The following is a 17,402-nucleotide window of genomic DNA, read 5'->3' as shown; positions in this document are numbered from 1 at the left end:
CCTTTGCTAGTTGCCCCATGTGCATGCGTCACATACGGGGCGATCAAATGGGTAAATGCGCCAGCTGAGGCTGATGACATTCTTTGGTCTCAGACAGTTCACACAGACTACCAGTGCCCAAATCTGCACATCAAGTTTAAAGTAGTATTTCTGCTCATACAAATATAATGTAACCTTTAGCACTTCAATGTAATGGGGCCCTTATTGTATATCTCTCATGAAATGGTTTAACTACTGTAGGGACAAACGTCCTATCATGCAAAGTCTCTTATTTTTTCAGCAACGGCATGATATGGTGTGTTTACCATGAAGGCATTAACTAACACCAAGCTCGAAATGCCCTTCATGATTGCTTGGAGGGAGTGTGAAACAGTGGGAATGACAGAATTGAAATCCAAAGATTGTCTCACTTATTGTACGGGGGCCAGTAGAAACAACCACACATGCTTTTAAAATGTTTCAGTCACATACATGCCAACATACCCATTACATTCTGCAGATGCTTATACAGCAACAAGCACTGTAGTAATTATGCTTCCACGGTCATAAATGCAGGACTACTAATCATCTTTTAAAAATAATTGGAACATAGTGAATAACCAACATGTTGTTTATATGTGACAAGCAATTTTTATACATTATAATTAACAAGATGGTATGAACATTTATAATATGAGATAATTGGTGAGCAGGGGTGTTGCTAGCTCCGAAAAAGATCAGAGGCTAGGCTAATGTTGGGACTGTCTGGACTCGGGGCTAGTTAGTCTTTTGGTTGTAGCCCCTGAGCTTCAACGGGGGCTACAACCAAAAGACCCGGGGCTACAGCCCCCTAAGCCCCCCCGAGCAACACCTCTGTTGGTGAGAAGGATTTAACCCACAACTCCTATGGCTGCTTGCTTTGCAGGCGAGTGCTCCGATTTGCAATTTAACCAAGCTCTGGTAAAGACATGTCCGTACGCACATATGAATGCCTGCATTATGATTGTGGACAGATCATGTGCAACCATGAAGTCACTATTCAATGAGCCTTATTGATTGACGAGGTGAAATCTAGTGGTGAAACCATAGATAGTGCCTCATCCCGCTACATCGACTACATCTCAGAGATATTTTGGGTCCAAAATATTGTTGTTATATAGTACTGAAAGGCCCATTATGGGCAGGAAAATACTGTAATCACTCTCAGAGCAATATGTATGAAACATGTTAGCCAAGCACCAAGTGGATTGTATCTTCACCAAATTAATTAATTTTGCTTTCCTTAACAAATAATATTTTCAAATTCTGTTTTACAGGCTTTAATTGAAGGGATTGTGTCAATTCTTCTAATATTCTCAATACTAGAACTATTCATCTCTATTTCCACTTCGGCCTTTGGGTGTAAATCAATTTGTGACCAGTCCTCATATGTGCAAACAGGACAGGTAAGGCAATATGGATGTCTAATTTACTATTGCTTGTGAGAACTGATCACGTCTAGTAATATCAACACCTATTTATACATATTTTTAATTTAAATATATTTTATTGAAATCAATTGTGAATGTCAATGTAATGATGTATACATCACAAAGATTAAAAGTATTGATACTGGCAGTCATATGAAGTTTCATTAGGGATAAACACTAATTATTGAAATAACCAGAATCAGTTTCGTTATAACCTGTGTTAGTTTGGCTGTTTTCTGTTGCTAGAGCATAAGGGAACTAGCTGCTGCATGGGTTAAGTTTGGCTGTTTTTCTGTTGCTAGAGGATAAGGGAACTAGCTGTTTGAAAGGCAACTTAGGCAGGATAGTGATGGTCGCAATCATGTTGAGTAGCTACTGAAAGGAAATAGATTTTAAAATGGTGAAGTTAATGGTAGGTATGCTAGTGTTATGATCATTTAATGGTTTATGTTTTGGTGATTCAATATCACACACACTTGTGCACTGTAGATTAGAGTTTGAAGCAAGATAACACAGGCCACTATGGGATCATTCTAAGGAGGTGTATTTTACTGATAGTGATGATGATGGCAACCCTCTTAGTTGTAAACATAATGAACTATCGAGTGAGAGTGATACATCTGCAAGTGGTTATATTGTAGTTTTTATTTGTATAAAGGGTATGTTGATGTTACAGCAATTAAAAAGAGGGGCATATGTGTGGCTTGTGTGTGTTTTGTTGGCAATAGTAGTGTACAAACATGTTTTTTTTTAAATCATATATGTTTTGTTGTTGGAAGCAGTAGTAGTTTAGTTAACATGAGGTTCATGTGTGCTGTTGAAGGCGGTAAAATACTTCGGCTCATATGTGTGTTGTTGATGGTGGCAGTGTATTAATGATGTGGACCATTTGTGTTTTATTGTTGGAGATTCTAGTGGTGTAGTTAGTTGCAGCAGTTCAGTTAAGATGTGGGATCACATTATTTTTGGTTTGTCGTTGATGTATTTGATATGAGACTCATGTGCATCTTGTTGATGGTAGCTGTGATGGTGAATCTTTAAAAGTCATGTATGATCTGGTTGTGGCAGGTTTGAAGTGGGTAACGTTTTTACAAAACACCTATGAAGCAGTATTTCTGTTAAGTGGAACAGCCACGGTAGTAACCGCTGCTGTCCTACTTGTAGTTCTAGTTCTCGATCAAGGGTAGGAATGTTTTTTAGAATTTCCCAGTGCAGGGTTCATATGTGCCCTGTCATTGTGAAATGTGCTCCCAGCACACATGTTTCATATTAAGGTATGCCCAGCCCTACTCAGATGTTACTGTCACCTTTGGTGATAAGGCGCCCCATGCATTTCACAAACAAATGCAAATTAAAAAGGAACATCCTTTGTGCTTTTTTTATTTGCACTTGCTTTTCCATGTAATTCTCTTCTACGCAGAGTTTTGCTTCCTTTTGAATTTCGCGAGGCACGTTGCTTATTTTTCTGGGATCTATGAGGTCTCCTCAAAATATTTTGGGCCGAATGCAACTTTACTGAATATTTTGGGCAGATTTTAGCACTTTTTTATGACAAGAAAAAGCAGGGGAGACCTTACCCCCCTTCCAATCCTCAAAGTCCCTCTTCTATACAAAATCCAAACTTACCATCTGTAGTTTTGTGGCAAAAAAAAGTGGTTATAAAAAATCAGCCAAAGAAAATGTGCACTGGGGAAGAGTGAGGAATAACTTTTTCTGTTAAATTATATTAATTTTGTAAAAAAAGAAATGTGCATATATGTTGGAGAGGATGTTGAATTCGAATGAGGATAATATTGGGCCCCATTACGGGTTCTGCAGTAACCCACCGGTGCTACTGGCGGGTATTAACCGAACTCGTAACACTGTTCCACCGCCTGATATCCCGGTGCCGCCGGGACATAAGTCCCGGCGGCCTGGGAGATCACACGTCGTAAAGTGTAAGTCCCCATTCCCGTGGAATCTCAACGGACTCCATGGGAATGGGGACACAGAAGCACTGGCACTGTTGCTTCTATTAGAACCATGCCTGCAGGCCTACTTGTAGGGTGTCAAAACGCTGCTACCAGCACCCTTACTTCCAGATGCCAGGCTTATAATGAGGCCACATGAAAATAATTTTCCACCTCATGATTGTGGTAGTAGTGCAATACAAAGTGGAGCTTTGGTGCTGTGTCACTTTTGAAGTAGTGGTGTTGGTAGTGTTTTAAACATTTGTCTCACGTTTGCTTTTATATGGATCTTGTTGGCTCAAATGCTGGATTCGACAAGTTATAGAGGGATTATTATAGGTTTGCCGGTATCCTGCTGGTAATTCCGTGTGGATACTGGCAAAACTACCTATTGTTTCCATTGCCTGATATCCGGGTATTACCGGGATATTCGAGGTGGCGGAATGGCCGGTAAATTCCCATCCCATAGGACTCCATGGAGACGACTGCAGGAATTACCGGCACCGTTAATACTGGTGCTGGTAATTTATGGCTGTTTTTGCCAGTGGGGATCAATGATTTACCTCCAGCTCTTAGCTGGAGGTAAATCAGTGACCCCCACTGGCAAACTTGTATTGTCCTGGTGCGTTAAAAGTGGCAGTAATCAATTTACCAGCACTTTTACCTGCATTTTTACCGTACCGGGAACATTATGATGACCCCCATAGTCTAATGTTCTGCATTACTCATGATGTGAACTAGGAAACCTACGTGGACCATGATGAAATGCTGCTTTGATTGAATTATACACTGTACTTGGATAGGGGACCTCTTAGTGATAAACATGATTGTTCAAAGTGTATTAGTTAAATCATTACACATATTGAAATTGAAAGATGTGTTGCTATTAGAATATGCTGACATACAAAAAACGTATTTGATGATGATGAGCACACTAAATGGTGCAGAATGTAAGTGGGGCTATGAGTGGTATGTTCTGCCTCGGGCAGATATGGTATATTTCTGTTGCTGCCAATAGCAGCACTGGTCATATATGTAGGGATATGCGATTGCATAGGGAATGAGAATGACAAAGGCAGTGTTCATATTTCACTAATTAGAACTGCGATTATGGTGAAGGTGAGAAATTCTCTCCAAGTATATGATCGTGGACATGGTCTGAGTACTTGTAGTGTGATGCAGTCAACAGCGTGCTTGAGTGTGATGGTGATAAGATGTGATCAGTTTCTAATACAAAATGATACCAACAATCCTGCAGAATATGCTGCAGAGGCCCCTGAGATACCTGTTGAATAAATGCGCAACTACAAGTTTGCCCTCTAATTTTCTCACCTTCGCACAAATAATCTCAAACTCTCACTCATCAGTTTCCATATGCTCAATAACATATTGCAGGTTTATATATGCCGAGTTACAGATGTTGCAAGGACCTTGTAAACAGTAAAATAAATGACCGATTTATAATATCAAGTAACATCTGTTATTGCCAAACACAACATGCAACTTAAACGTTATTTCCACGCACAGTGACAAATAATGTAAGGTTCCACAGGCCTTTAACAGATATGGCTAGGTTCTGCATGCCCAGTACTGCCAGACTTCATAGCATAATAACAGTATTGCCCCCGTAACAGACATACCCTTCAAAAGGGCACTAAAAATACTGACAATGGCCGCTGTAAAACATCCAGTAACAGTACTAATAGCTTCAGGAGTAGAGTAACAATATCAACATCTGCAAAATCTCAGTAGCAGTACTGCCTAATTCAAATATCACGGTTTTATCTGCCAGATAACAGAATCCCCAGCTTCAAATGCTTGACAAAGATTCATGCCTCTATTGGCCAACTGTCACACATATTCAATGTCTGTTTCTAAAATACACGCAGACAATTTCATAGATTGCCTCACACACTCTCACACACTCTTGTGCACACTCACTATCTCTCATACCCTTCCACTCGCTGTGGAACACACTGGCTCACATGCCTAATGTTTTAAACTGTTACAGTCTGTGCTACACATTGTCACACACAATCACACACTTGCATGCTCCGACAATCTCACTGTCCCTCTAACCCACACTTTCACGCAATGACACATTCTCCACCTGTTACATGCGCACACTCATACCGGCACACATTGATTGTTACACACATGAACAAACATACAGACACAAACACATACACACAAGCAGCGGTGAGTGGTTGTTTGTGTCTCTGTGTTTGTTCATGTGTGTAACAGCAGAGGTGATGACTGGAAGGTTTCAAATTAATAGTAACCCTTTGCAGCTGCTCCCGGCAATTAACCAGACCATTGTTCTTCAGCCTGCCAAATCATTACAGAAGGTTAAAGACATCAGACTTGGCCCCATGCCAAAAGGGACAGTCCACCCCAAACAGCTTGGCACATCCCTTCTGCACAAGATCACAATCAGGCCAAACCGCTTGGTCTTTCCCCTTTCAGTAATAGCTTGGCACGCTGAAGAAAGATGGTCTGGAGGTTTCCCAAAGCAATGCCAGAGGTTTAGATTAATTTGAAACCTTCCCGTCATCACCTCGTTTGTCACCCCGAGTGGGACAGGCATACCCATATGTGGGTCTTGAGCCTGTTGGGCCTAGAGACACAAGCTACTGATGACACCCCCAATGAGGCTGAAACATGTCTCTCATTTGCATATCAATTATTACAGGGCCTTCCATAGCGGCCCTGTAGTTATGGTTTAGTTACTCAACCCACAGGAATAGCACATTTTAGGCGGCTTAAAACTTTGGTCCCCGTGCACGAATCCGCACAAAACCTTTCAGAAAAAGTATATGGCCCTGTCAGATTGCTTCTGATAAGTTTGGTGAGGTTTCATGTGTGGGAGGCAAATTTATAGGGGGGCTCCCACAGTGTGTGGGTTTTCCCATGGATGCAATGGAAATAAATGTTTGCTCACGCCTACAACCCAAACCGTTGGACGTATTTTCACTAAATTTGCGACAGGAGCAGTGGCTTAGTCCCGAAAGCGTGCTTTTGCAAATTTGGTGTAAATCCATCCATTAGTTTATTTTTAAATGGACAAAAAGTAGGTACAAAATATTTGTGATATCTGGGTTCGGTTGGCGGACTCACTTCCCTATTCGGTCTATGGAGGGGCCTCCGATTGGTCGGTGGTATGTCCGCGGACATTGGACGTGCCAACTGATTGGATGGATGTTGAAAAGTGTGCACTTGTCAAACTAATGAAACAATCTCTGGGGAGGTGTGGGGTGATGAGGATGGGATGGGATATGGCCATGACAAGGTAAAAAACAGATGGTTTTCCACCTTCAAAGTCCGCAAACAGTTTGGGGACAGCCCTGTGATATTTGTGAACATCTCAGATGTTCAGTAGCATCCATAGATATTTTTGCATTACAGGGTGGTTGAAAAGCAGTTTTTGGATGATGTATAACTTTGGTGCCACTCAATGAAACTGTATAAAATGTTGTGATATCATTCTAGACATGACCTTGAATGGATCTAAGAAGTTTGATGCTGTTTTGCCAAGAGGGAACAAAATGAGAGGGGGGGGTCCTAAAATATTTGAAAGGCTTATAAATTTGGTGCCATTTTTTTACAAATCGGCATACAAGTTTGCAAAAAGATTTAAGACCTAGATTTGAATGTTTTTGCAAAGTTTGGTGGGTTTTGGGAAGAGGGGGCAAAATTAGAGGAGGGGTCACCATTTTTAGATGGGTTATAACTTTGTTGCCGTTTGACAAATTGTTAGTCTAGAAATATAACAGTGGGGGCACTGTGTTACTGAGATGCTACAGCAAAATTGCTATGCTATGGGGACAAACAAACAAACCAACCAAACACTAGAGAAGACAAGAAATGAGTTAACATGAGACGCAAAGAAAACACACACAAATCGGTTCAATTGCTACAATAAAAACACTTTATTCATGCCTTGCTTTGCATGATAAAATCACTGCAAAAATATACTAATAGCAAATGAATCTGCAACCCCTTACATGGGTCACTACCTACTGCAACTTCGCCAGCCCTTCCGGCCTCGGTGCAAGCCTAGTAGGAAGCCTAGCTCTCAGACTTGAGAGCCAATAGCAAATAAAATAGCTAATTGTTGTCAGCATTTATCTCTTTCCCCACACACTCTCTAACGAGACAGTACCCCAGCCAGACAAGTCACACCTTATCTCCCCTTCTAGTCTGATGAATGGCGATCTCCACTCTGTCAGCCTGAGACCCCTGCGAGTGTGCATGCCAATAGCCGTGCAAAACAGCTCTCTAATCAAAGTTCTCATTCATCCGAAATGCTCCCCTCTGTATGTAAACAATCCTCCTGCACCAGGCCCCTTCTGCTAGACCAAGTGTGCAAGCTACCGGGCATCTCCTTGCTCTTCCAGGCCAGGCCTCCCTGCTCCCAGGCCTCTCTCTCTGCTAGGCTGGTCTCTCTCCCCTTCTCTGCTCAGGCTTGTCTGCATGTACTATCCATCTAGCTCTGCGTCTCTTCTGCATCTAGAAAGCTTAGTCATGGTGTCTGTCTTAATACACTTCTATGATATAAATGGCAAAGCTCGTCATTTCTATGGTTACATATCGAAACACACACAATTTCACTAGCTAAGCATTCCTCTCTAAAGCAAAGCATCACTGTGTCTAATTGCGTATGTGGACATAAGTTCAGGGTGACAACTAAGAACAGGACAGAACTGCATATCGTTTTCATTTTATGGAACCGTCTCATTTGCAAAATCATAACACGGTCCCTTCGGCTTCAGCTAAGGACCTTCCGAAAAGCACTCATTCCCTCCCACTGCTGTTCAGACAAGCCAGATAAGGCAGGCCTTCTTTCTCTTCTACTAGGGCAGAGGTCAAGCGAATCTGTTTGAATTCCAGTGTCTCACTGAACATCAACAAAATCGCAGCGCACTGTGGAACCCTTCAGAATGGCTCAGAGACAGAGCTTCATCATTTCTCTAGTGCCTAGCAAGAATTCTCTCACACTAAGCACTACTAAAATGGACCAGTGTACATTCTTACAGTCTAATTGAATGGCTCTCAGCAAACATGGAAATATTATGGCTAAACAACCCCTTCATATTGATAGGGCCTATTTTTCTGGTCAAATGCATGGTCAAAATGGCTGAACAATGGATGAATTATATACATGATAACTCTAACAGCAAGCATATAAACGTGATTCTACAAAATGTGCACAAAAGAGTTTAGAAAGATTATAGACCAAACTTTTATTTGAATGGATTTTGTCAACTGGGAGCTAAGTTTTATGACTATTTTATGTACGTATATTTTGGCACTTTTCCAAAAATAAAACATTGATGGATTTGCAGGAAAGTTGTGCAAGGAACATTGGCAAGGACTTGAAAGCATGGTTTTGAAAATGCATCTGTGTTTTATCTTTTGAAAAGTGTCATAATGGAGGTACAACAAATAGTGATATACCTTTGGTGACTGAGGTATAGCAGGTGGCCATGGGCAGTGGCCAGATTGTCTGGGTCATGGCCGCAGGCCATGACTCGGATAATCTGGCTAACAGCCATGACCACAAGGGATTGGCAATGGGGATAAAGTGGGCATGGCACCAGGCACTGCCTATGCGGGGAAGGCTTTGAAAACCAGGAGAAGTTTGAATGTGATAAGAAATTCAATCTGTGGCTAGCGCCCGAAGTGCTGCATAGGAATGCATCAACAGATCGCTGTGACTATCGCTGCATAAACTCGGAGACAATGCTATTGAGCAGACAATTAACAAGCATGCTGAACCAGATGTCCACATGGTCAACAAGGCACCCTTTAAAATCATTAACTACCATTATTTGTGACCATAGTCGGACAAGATATTGAAATTGGATGCCGCATTCATTTCCATAACTACGCAGCAATGACTGGCTGACCAACCACATGGCTTGAGAAAGACCCTAGAGAGTTGAAACATGTTTCGGCTGACTTCTAATCAAAAATATAGCATCAACAACTGTTTTGAAGACTCTCTCATTATGACAATAGTTACTTATTGAATAACCCAGCGCTGAGGTGATCAGGTCTCACTGTCCTATTCGAAACCTAACACTTGAAGGCAGAAGGGCACCTTCAGAAAATAACCCCTTTACCAGCAGCAGGGTCATCTGTTTAAAGTACTAGATGAAGTGCAGTGATCTACCCATTCTACCGCCCTGCAATTATTTGATAATCGTGTACTCTGATTTGATTATTGGGGCATGCAGCATGGCCGAACCATAGGTTTGAATGGGGAGAAATGTTCTGCTTGCAGCTACAGCCTGAAGTGCTGTACGAATTACAACAAACCTGAGCGAGGAGCATCAGCAAGGACCTGAAAGCATGGTTTTGCAAATCCGTTCTGTTTTTTTATTTTTCCAAAGTGTTCAAATATAAGCACAAAAATTGTGATATAAGTTTGGTGCATGGACAATGGGCCTGCCCCTCGGCAAGGGTGAATGCCTACTCTGATTTACTTGTTGGGCATGCAGCATGGCTGAAGCTCTACATTTAAATGGGAAAACACATTTTATTTGCGGCTGAACCTAGAGTGCTGGATGGGATTGCAGCAAAGTTGCGCGAGCAGCATAAGCAAAGACAAAGAAGTATGCTTTTGGAAATCTGACCTGTGTATTATTTTTTTTAAATTGTTGATACATAAGTACAAAAAAAAGTGATATAAATGTTTGCCATGGGCAGAGGGCTTGGACTTCGTCAAGGACAAATATCTACTCTGATTTGCCTATTGGGGTATACGCTGCTGATAACGACTCACATAAGTATGTGTTGCAAAAAATATGTTTGTTAAATAAGGTTTACAGTTGTTTCATATATGTTAAAAGAGGAAATATTAATAACTTATATACAGTGATGTAACATTATGAACATTTTCACTTATGAAAATGTATTCAATTGACAAAAAATCGAAGTTAAAAGGACGTTATGATGTCATCAATGACATTTTTGATGTCATCTTTCATGTACTGGGTGTTTGTCTTAGCAGCGCACGTTGGTGGCGCGAGTTATGGTTGCTTAAATTACTATAACTGGCAACCATAATGTCCCTTATAACAATGTTTTTATCATTGAATTTCATTGTTTTTTGTTAGTGGAATTTAACCATAATGTCCCTTTAACAAAGTTTTTTCAGTGAACATATATATATATATATATATTCAGTGAAAACATTTTGTTAAAGGGACGTTATGGTTAAGTTGCGCTACTAAAAACCTATGAAATTCAGTGAAAGGGACGTTATGGTTCCAAGTAAAACCAAACAACCCTTGAAATTCGCCAGTTATGGTAAGCTAAGCAACCATAACTCGCGCCACCACCGTGCACTGCTAAGATTAACATCCAGGACATCAAAGATGACATCACAAATGTCATTGATGACATCACTGATGACATCACATGTGTATGTACTTTTCATGAAATATGTGTACAAGGGATTCTTATTATAATGTTGCGAAACAAGTGTCAAGGATCATTGCAATAAATATCATACCCTAATTAGTGCATTGAATGATGCATTGATATAAATAGCATTCTATTATGGGGTTCTATCTAGTATACTAAGCTACTCATACAGAAACATAACATTGTGTGCAGTGTACAAGATGAAGGTATAATATTCGTAATGTTAATATGTTGAATAATGAAATGATAATTGTTTTCTTAATAGATTTTTGTGTACTGTGAAATATGTAATAAGTAGCTAATAAAACACATGTATTACATAATTGCATTACTATAGACAAAACACAAAGACACAAGAACACATACCAATATGGGTATATACAGGGAAAGTGAAGTTAGCAAAAAAGCACAAGTAGTAGCCGAAACAATTCATAATTTAACTGATTATTTTCATGCAAATAAATGATTGCTCTGTTTCAAAGCTGCTATTTACCCTAGGTATATGTATCACTTGATGTGATTGGACCCTAAGGAAAGTAGTGTGAGTACAATGTATACAAATATGACCATATACAGGGAAAGTACAGCCATAAAAAAAACAGCAGAACTATCAGAAAGTGCTCATAAGTCTATTGATTATCTTTATGCACAAAAAGGATTGCTGTCTTTCAAGCTTGTGTCTTCCCGTATGTATATGTTTCATATGATGTGACTGGACTCTAAGGGAATTACTGTAAGAACCTACTTGAAGAATACGTCTACAAATAAAATAAAATGTTTAGTTCTGACTGTTACTAAAGAAAACCATGTGGCCTAGATATGTCAGCAAAAGAAAAAAGAGTGAGCCAGACATGTGATGTCATCAGTGATGTCATCAATGACATTTGTGATGTCATCTTTGATGTCCTGGGTGTTAGTCTTAGCAGTGCACGGTGGTGGCGCGAGTTATGGTTGCTTAGCTTACCATAACTGGCGAATTTCAAGGGTTTTTCGGTTTTACTTGGAACCATAACGTCCCTTTGACAAAGTTTTTTCACTGAATTTCATAGGTTTTTAGTAGCGCAACTCAACCACAACGTCCCTTTAACAAAGTTTTTTCACTGAATTTCATAGGTTTTTAGTAGTGCAACTTAACCATAACGTCCCTGTAACATTTTTTTTAACTAAATTGTAAAGGTTTTTATTAGTGCAATGTCACCATAACATCCTTTTCAATAGATGAAGACCACTAACATCTTATGTCCTCAAAGTGGGAACGCCGGGTGGTAAAAAAAACAAAAAGATTTTCCTTCCTACACAGGGACGCCTGCGGCGTCCCGGTGTAGGAAGGAAAATCTTTTACCAAGATGGCCACCATGGAAAGGGAAGGCGGGGTGTATAAAGAACACAACAGGGCATGAGCAGGGGGTGGGGGGTAACAGGGGAGACACATGGGCATGAGCGGGGGGTGAGAGGGAACAGGGTACAAACGTGGCATGAGCAGGGGGTGGGGGGAAAAGGAAGGAAACACGGGGCATGAGCGGTGTTGGGGGAACACGAGAGAGACACGTGGCATGAGCAGCGGGTGGGGAGGAACATGAGGGAGACACGGGGTATGAGTGGGGGTGGGGAGGAACACGAGGGAGACACGGGGCATGAGCAGGGGTACAGGGCACACACGGGACATGAGCGGGGGTGGGGGGAAAAGAGAGAGACAAGGGGCATGAGCGGGGGATGGGGGGAACACAAGGGAGACACGGGGCATGAGCAGGGGGTGGGGGTTAACACTGGGGAAACACGGGGCATGAGCGGGGGGTGGGGGGAACACGAGGGAGACACGGGGCATGAGCAGGGGGTGGGGGGCAACAGGAGACAGACACGGGGCATGAGCAGGGGATGGGGAACAGGAGACAGATACAGGGCATGAGCAGAGGTGGGGAGAACAAGAGACAGACACAGGGCATGAGCGTGGGGGTGGGGGGCAACAGGAGACAGACACAGGGCATGAGCAGGGGGGTGGGGTGCAACAGGAGAGAGACACGGGGCATGAGTGCAGAGTGGGGGGTACAGGAGACAGACACGGGGCATGGGTGGGAGCAAAAGGAGACAGACACGGGGCATGAGCGGGGGGTGGGGGGAACAGGAGACAGACACGGGGCATGAGCGGGGGGTGGGGGGAACAGAAGACAGACACGGGGCATGAGCGGGGGGGTGGGGGACAACAGGAGAGAGACACGGAGCATGAGCGGGGGATGGGGGGTACAGGAGACAGACACGGGGCATGAGCAGGGGGTGGGGGGCAACAGGAGAGAGACACTGGGCATGAGCGGGGGTGGGGGGGTACAGGAGACAGACACGGGGCATGAGCGGGGGTGGGGGGCAACAGGAGAGAGACACGAGGCATGAGCGGGTGGGGGGAACACGAGAGAGACACGGGGCATGAGCAGCGGGTGGGGAGGTACATCATGAGGGAGACACGGGGTATGAGCGGGAGGTGGGGAGGAACACAAGGGAGACACCGGGCATGAGCGGGGGGGGTACAGGGCACACACGGGACATGAGTGGGGGGGAAAGGAGAGAGACAAGGGGCATGAGCGGGGGGTGGGGGGAACACGAGGGAGACACGGGGCATGAGCGGGGGGGTGGGGGGTAACACGAGGGAAACACGGGGCATGAGCGGGGTCAGGGGGAACACGAGGGAGACACGGGGCATGAGCAGGGGTGGGGGCAACAGGAGACAGACACGGGGCATGAGCGGGGGATGGGGGAACAGGAGACAGATACGGGGCATGAGCGGGGGTGGGGAGAACAGGAGACAGACACGGGGCATGAGCGTGGGGGTGGGGGGCAACAGGAGACAGACACGGGGCATGAGCGGGGGGGTGGGGGGCAACAGGAGAGAGACACGGGGCATGAGTGCAGAGTGGGGGGTACAGGAGACAGACACGGGGCATGGGTGGGAGCAAAAGGAGACAGACACGGGGCATGAGCGGGGGGTGGGGGGAACAGGAGACAGACACGGGGCATGAGCGGGGGGTGGGGGGAACAGAAGACAGACACGGGGCATGAGCGGGGGGGTGGGGGACAACAGGAGAGAGACACGGAGCATGAGCGGGGGATGGGGGGTACAGGAGACAGACACGGGGCATGAGCAGGGGGTGGGGGGCAACAGGAGAGAGACACTGGGCATGAGCGGGGGTGGGGGGGTACAGGAGACAGACACGGGGCATGAGCGGGGGTGGGGGGCAACAGGAGAGAGACACGAGGCATGAGCGGGTGGGGGGAACACGAGAGAGACACGGGGCATGAGCAGCGGGTGGGGAGGTACATCATGAGGGAGACACGGGGTATGAGCGGGAGGTGGGGAGGAACACAAGGGAGACACCGGGCATGAGCGGGGGGGGTACAGGGCACACACGGGACATGAGTGGGGGGGAAAGGAGAGAGACAAGGGGCATGAGCGGGGGGTGGGGGGAACACGAGGGAGACACGGGGCATGAGCGGGGGGGTGGGGGGTAACACGAGGGAAACACGGGGCATGAGCGGGGTCAGGGGGAACACGAGGGAGACACGGGGCATGAGCAGGGGTGGGGGCAACAGGAGACAGACACGGGGCATGAGCGGGGGATGGGGGAACAGGAGACAGATACGGGGCATGAGCGGGGGTGGGGAGAACAGGAGACAGACACGGGGCATGAGCGTGGGGGTGGGGGGCAACAGGAGACAGACACGGGGCATGAGCGGGGGGGTGGGGGGCAACAGGAGAGAGACACGGGGCATGAGCGCGGTGTGGGGGGTACAGGAGACAGACACGGGGCATGGGTGGGGGCAAAAGGAGACAGACACGGGCCATGAGCGGGGGGTGGGGGGAACAGGAGACAGACATGGGGCATGAGCAGGGGGGTGGGGGAACAGAAGACAGACACGGGGCATGAGCGGAGGGGTGGGGGGCAACAGGAGAGAGAAACGGGGCATGAGCAGGGGGTGGGGGTACAGGAGACAGACACGGGGCATGAGCAGGGGTGGGGGGCAACAAGAGAGAGACACGGGGCATTAGCGGGGGGTGGGGGGGTACAGGAGACAGACACGGGGCATGAGCGGGGGGTGGGGGGCAACAGGAGAGAGACACGGGGCATGAGCGGGTGGGGGGAACAGGAGACAGACACGGGGCATGAGCGGGGGGTGGAGGGGTACAGGAGACAGACATGGGGCATGAGCGGGGGGTGGGGGGCAACAGGAGAGAGACACAGGGCATGAGCGGGGGGTGGGGGTAACAGGAGACAGACACGGGGCATCAGCGGGGGGTGGGGGAACAACAGAGACAAACACGGGGCATGAGCAGGGGGTGGGGGGCAACAGGAGACAGACACAGGGCATGAGCGGGAGGTGGGGGGCAACAGGAGACAGACACAGGGCATGAACGGGGGTGGGGGCAAAAGGAGACAGACACGGGGCATGAGCGGGGGGTGGGGGGCAACAGGAGACAGACACTGGGCATGAGCGGGGGGTGGGGGGAACAAGAGACAGACACGGAGCATGAGCGGGGTTGGGGAGAACAGGAGACAGACACGGGGCATGAGCAGGGGGTGGGGGGCAACAGGAGACAGACACGGGGCATGAGCGGGGGGTGGGGGGCAACAAGAGAGACACGAGGCATGAGCGGGGGATGGGGAAACAGGAGACAGACACGGGGCATGAGCGGGGGGTGGGGGAACAACAGACACAGGGCATGAGCGGGGGGTGGGGAGAACAGACACGGGGCATGAGCGGGGGTGTGGGGGGCAACAGGAGACAGACACAGGGCACGATTGGGGGGTGAGAGGAACAAGAGACAGACACGGGGCATGAGCGGAGCATGGGGAGAACAGGAGACAGACACGGGGCATGAGCGGGGGTGTGGGGGGCAACAAGAGAGAGACACGGGGCATGAGGGGAGCGTGGGGAGAACAGGAGACAGACACGGGGCATGAGCGGGTGGGGGAACAGGAGACAGACACGGGGCTTGAGCGGGGGGTTGGGGGGCAACAGGAGATAGACACGGGGCATGAGCGGGGGGTGGGGGGAACAGGACACAGACACAGGGCATGAGCGGGTGGGGGAACAGGAGACAGACACGGGGCATGAGCGGGGGGTGGGGGACAACAGGAGATAGACACGGGGCATGAGCGGGGGGTTGGGGAGAACAGGAGACAAACATGGGGCATGAGCGGGGGGTGGGCGGGAGGGAGAGAGACACACAGGGCATGAGCGGGGGATGGGCGGGAGGGAGAGAGACACACGGGGCATGAGCGGGGGTGGGCGGTAGGGGGAGAGACACACGGGGCATGAGCAGGGGTGGGCGGGAGGGGGAGAGACACACGGGGCATGAGCAGGGGTGGGCGGGAGGGGGAGAGACACACGGGGCATGAGCGGGGATGGGCGGGAGGGGGAGAGACACACGGGGCATGAGCGGGTGTGGGGGGGAGGGAGAGAGACACACGGGGCATGAGCGGGGGTGAGGGGAAGGGGAGAGAGAAAACCGGGCATGAGCGGGGGTGGGGGGAGGGAGAGAGACACACGGGGCATGAGCGGGGCGTGGGCGGGAGGGGGAGAGACACACGGGGCATTAGCGGAGGGGTGGGCGAGAGGGGGAGAGACACACGGGGCATGAGCGGGGGGTGGGCGGTAGGGGGAGAGACACACAGGGCATGAGCAGGGGGTGGGCGGGAGGGTGAGAGACACATGGGGCATGAGTGGGGGGTGGGCAGGAGGGGGAGAGACACGCAGGGCATGAGCGGGGGGTGGGCGGGAGGGGAAAGACGCACAGGGCATGAGCAGGGGGTGGGTGGGAGGGGGAGAGACACACAGGGCAGGAGCGGGGGTGGGGGGAGCTAGAGAGACCCACAGGGCATGAGCAGGGGTGGGGGGGATTTAGAGAGACACACGAGGCATGAGCAGGGTGTGGGGGGAAGGGGAGAGACATGGGGCATGAGCAGGGTGTGGGGGGAAGGGGAGAGACATGGGGCATGAGCGGGGGTGGGGGGAGAGAGACACACGGGGCATGAGCGGGGGGTGCGCGGGAGGGGGAGAGACACACGGGGCATGAGCGGGGGTGGGCGGGAGGGGGAGAGAAACACGGGGCAGGAGCGGGGGTGGGGGGTAGGGAGAGAGACACACGGGGCATGTGCGGGGGGTGGGGGAAGGGGAGGGAGAAACGGGGCATGAACGGGGGTGGAGGGGAGGGAGAGAGACACACGGGGCATGAGCGGGGGTGGGCGGGAGGGGGAAAGACACACGGAGCATGAGCGGGGGTGGAGAGGAGGGAGAGAGACACATGGGGCATGAGCGGGGGTGGGGGGAGGGAGAGAGACACATGGGGCATGAGCGGGGGTGGGCAGGAGGGGGAGAGACATACGGGGCATGAGCGGGGGGTGGGCGGGAGGGGGAGAGACACACGGGGCATGAGCGGGGGTGGGGGGAGGGAGAGAGACACACGGGGCATGAGCGGGAGGGAGAGAGACACACGGGGCATGAGCGGTGGGTGGGGGAAGGGGAGAGAGACACACGGGGCATGAGCGGGGGGTGGGCGGGAGGGGGAGAGACACACAGGGCATGA

At 48.3% G+C, this 17,402-nt stretch overlaps 1 protein-coding gene across 1 annotated transcript in view; it reads left to right on the top strand.

Annotated features, from left to right (window-relative positions):
• Nucleotides 1-17,402, top strand: part of LOC138513782 (membrane-spanning 4-domains subfamily A member 4A-like) — a 367,695-nt gene that overhangs the window by 288,766 nt on the left and 61,527 nt on the right. The window contains exon 6 of the mRNA XM_069628877.1: nt 1,296-1,424. Within this exon, the coding sequence (XP_069484978.1) occupies nt 1,296-1,424 (129 nt within the window). The remainder of the gene's footprint in view (nt 1-1,295; nt 1,425-17,402) is intronic.

This window comes from Ambystoma mexicanum, chromosome 12 (genome assembly GCF_040938575.1).
Source record: "Ambystoma mexicanum isolate Mex_15411 chromosome 12, UKY_AmexF1_1, whole genome shotgun sequence".
Lineage (NCBI taxonomy): Eukaryota > Metazoa > Chordata > Amphibia > Caudata > Ambystomatidae > Ambystoma > Ambystoma mexicanum.
The sequence above is the reverse complement of the archived record's forward strand: the minus strand, read 5'-3'. Positions and strand labels throughout refer to the sequence as shown.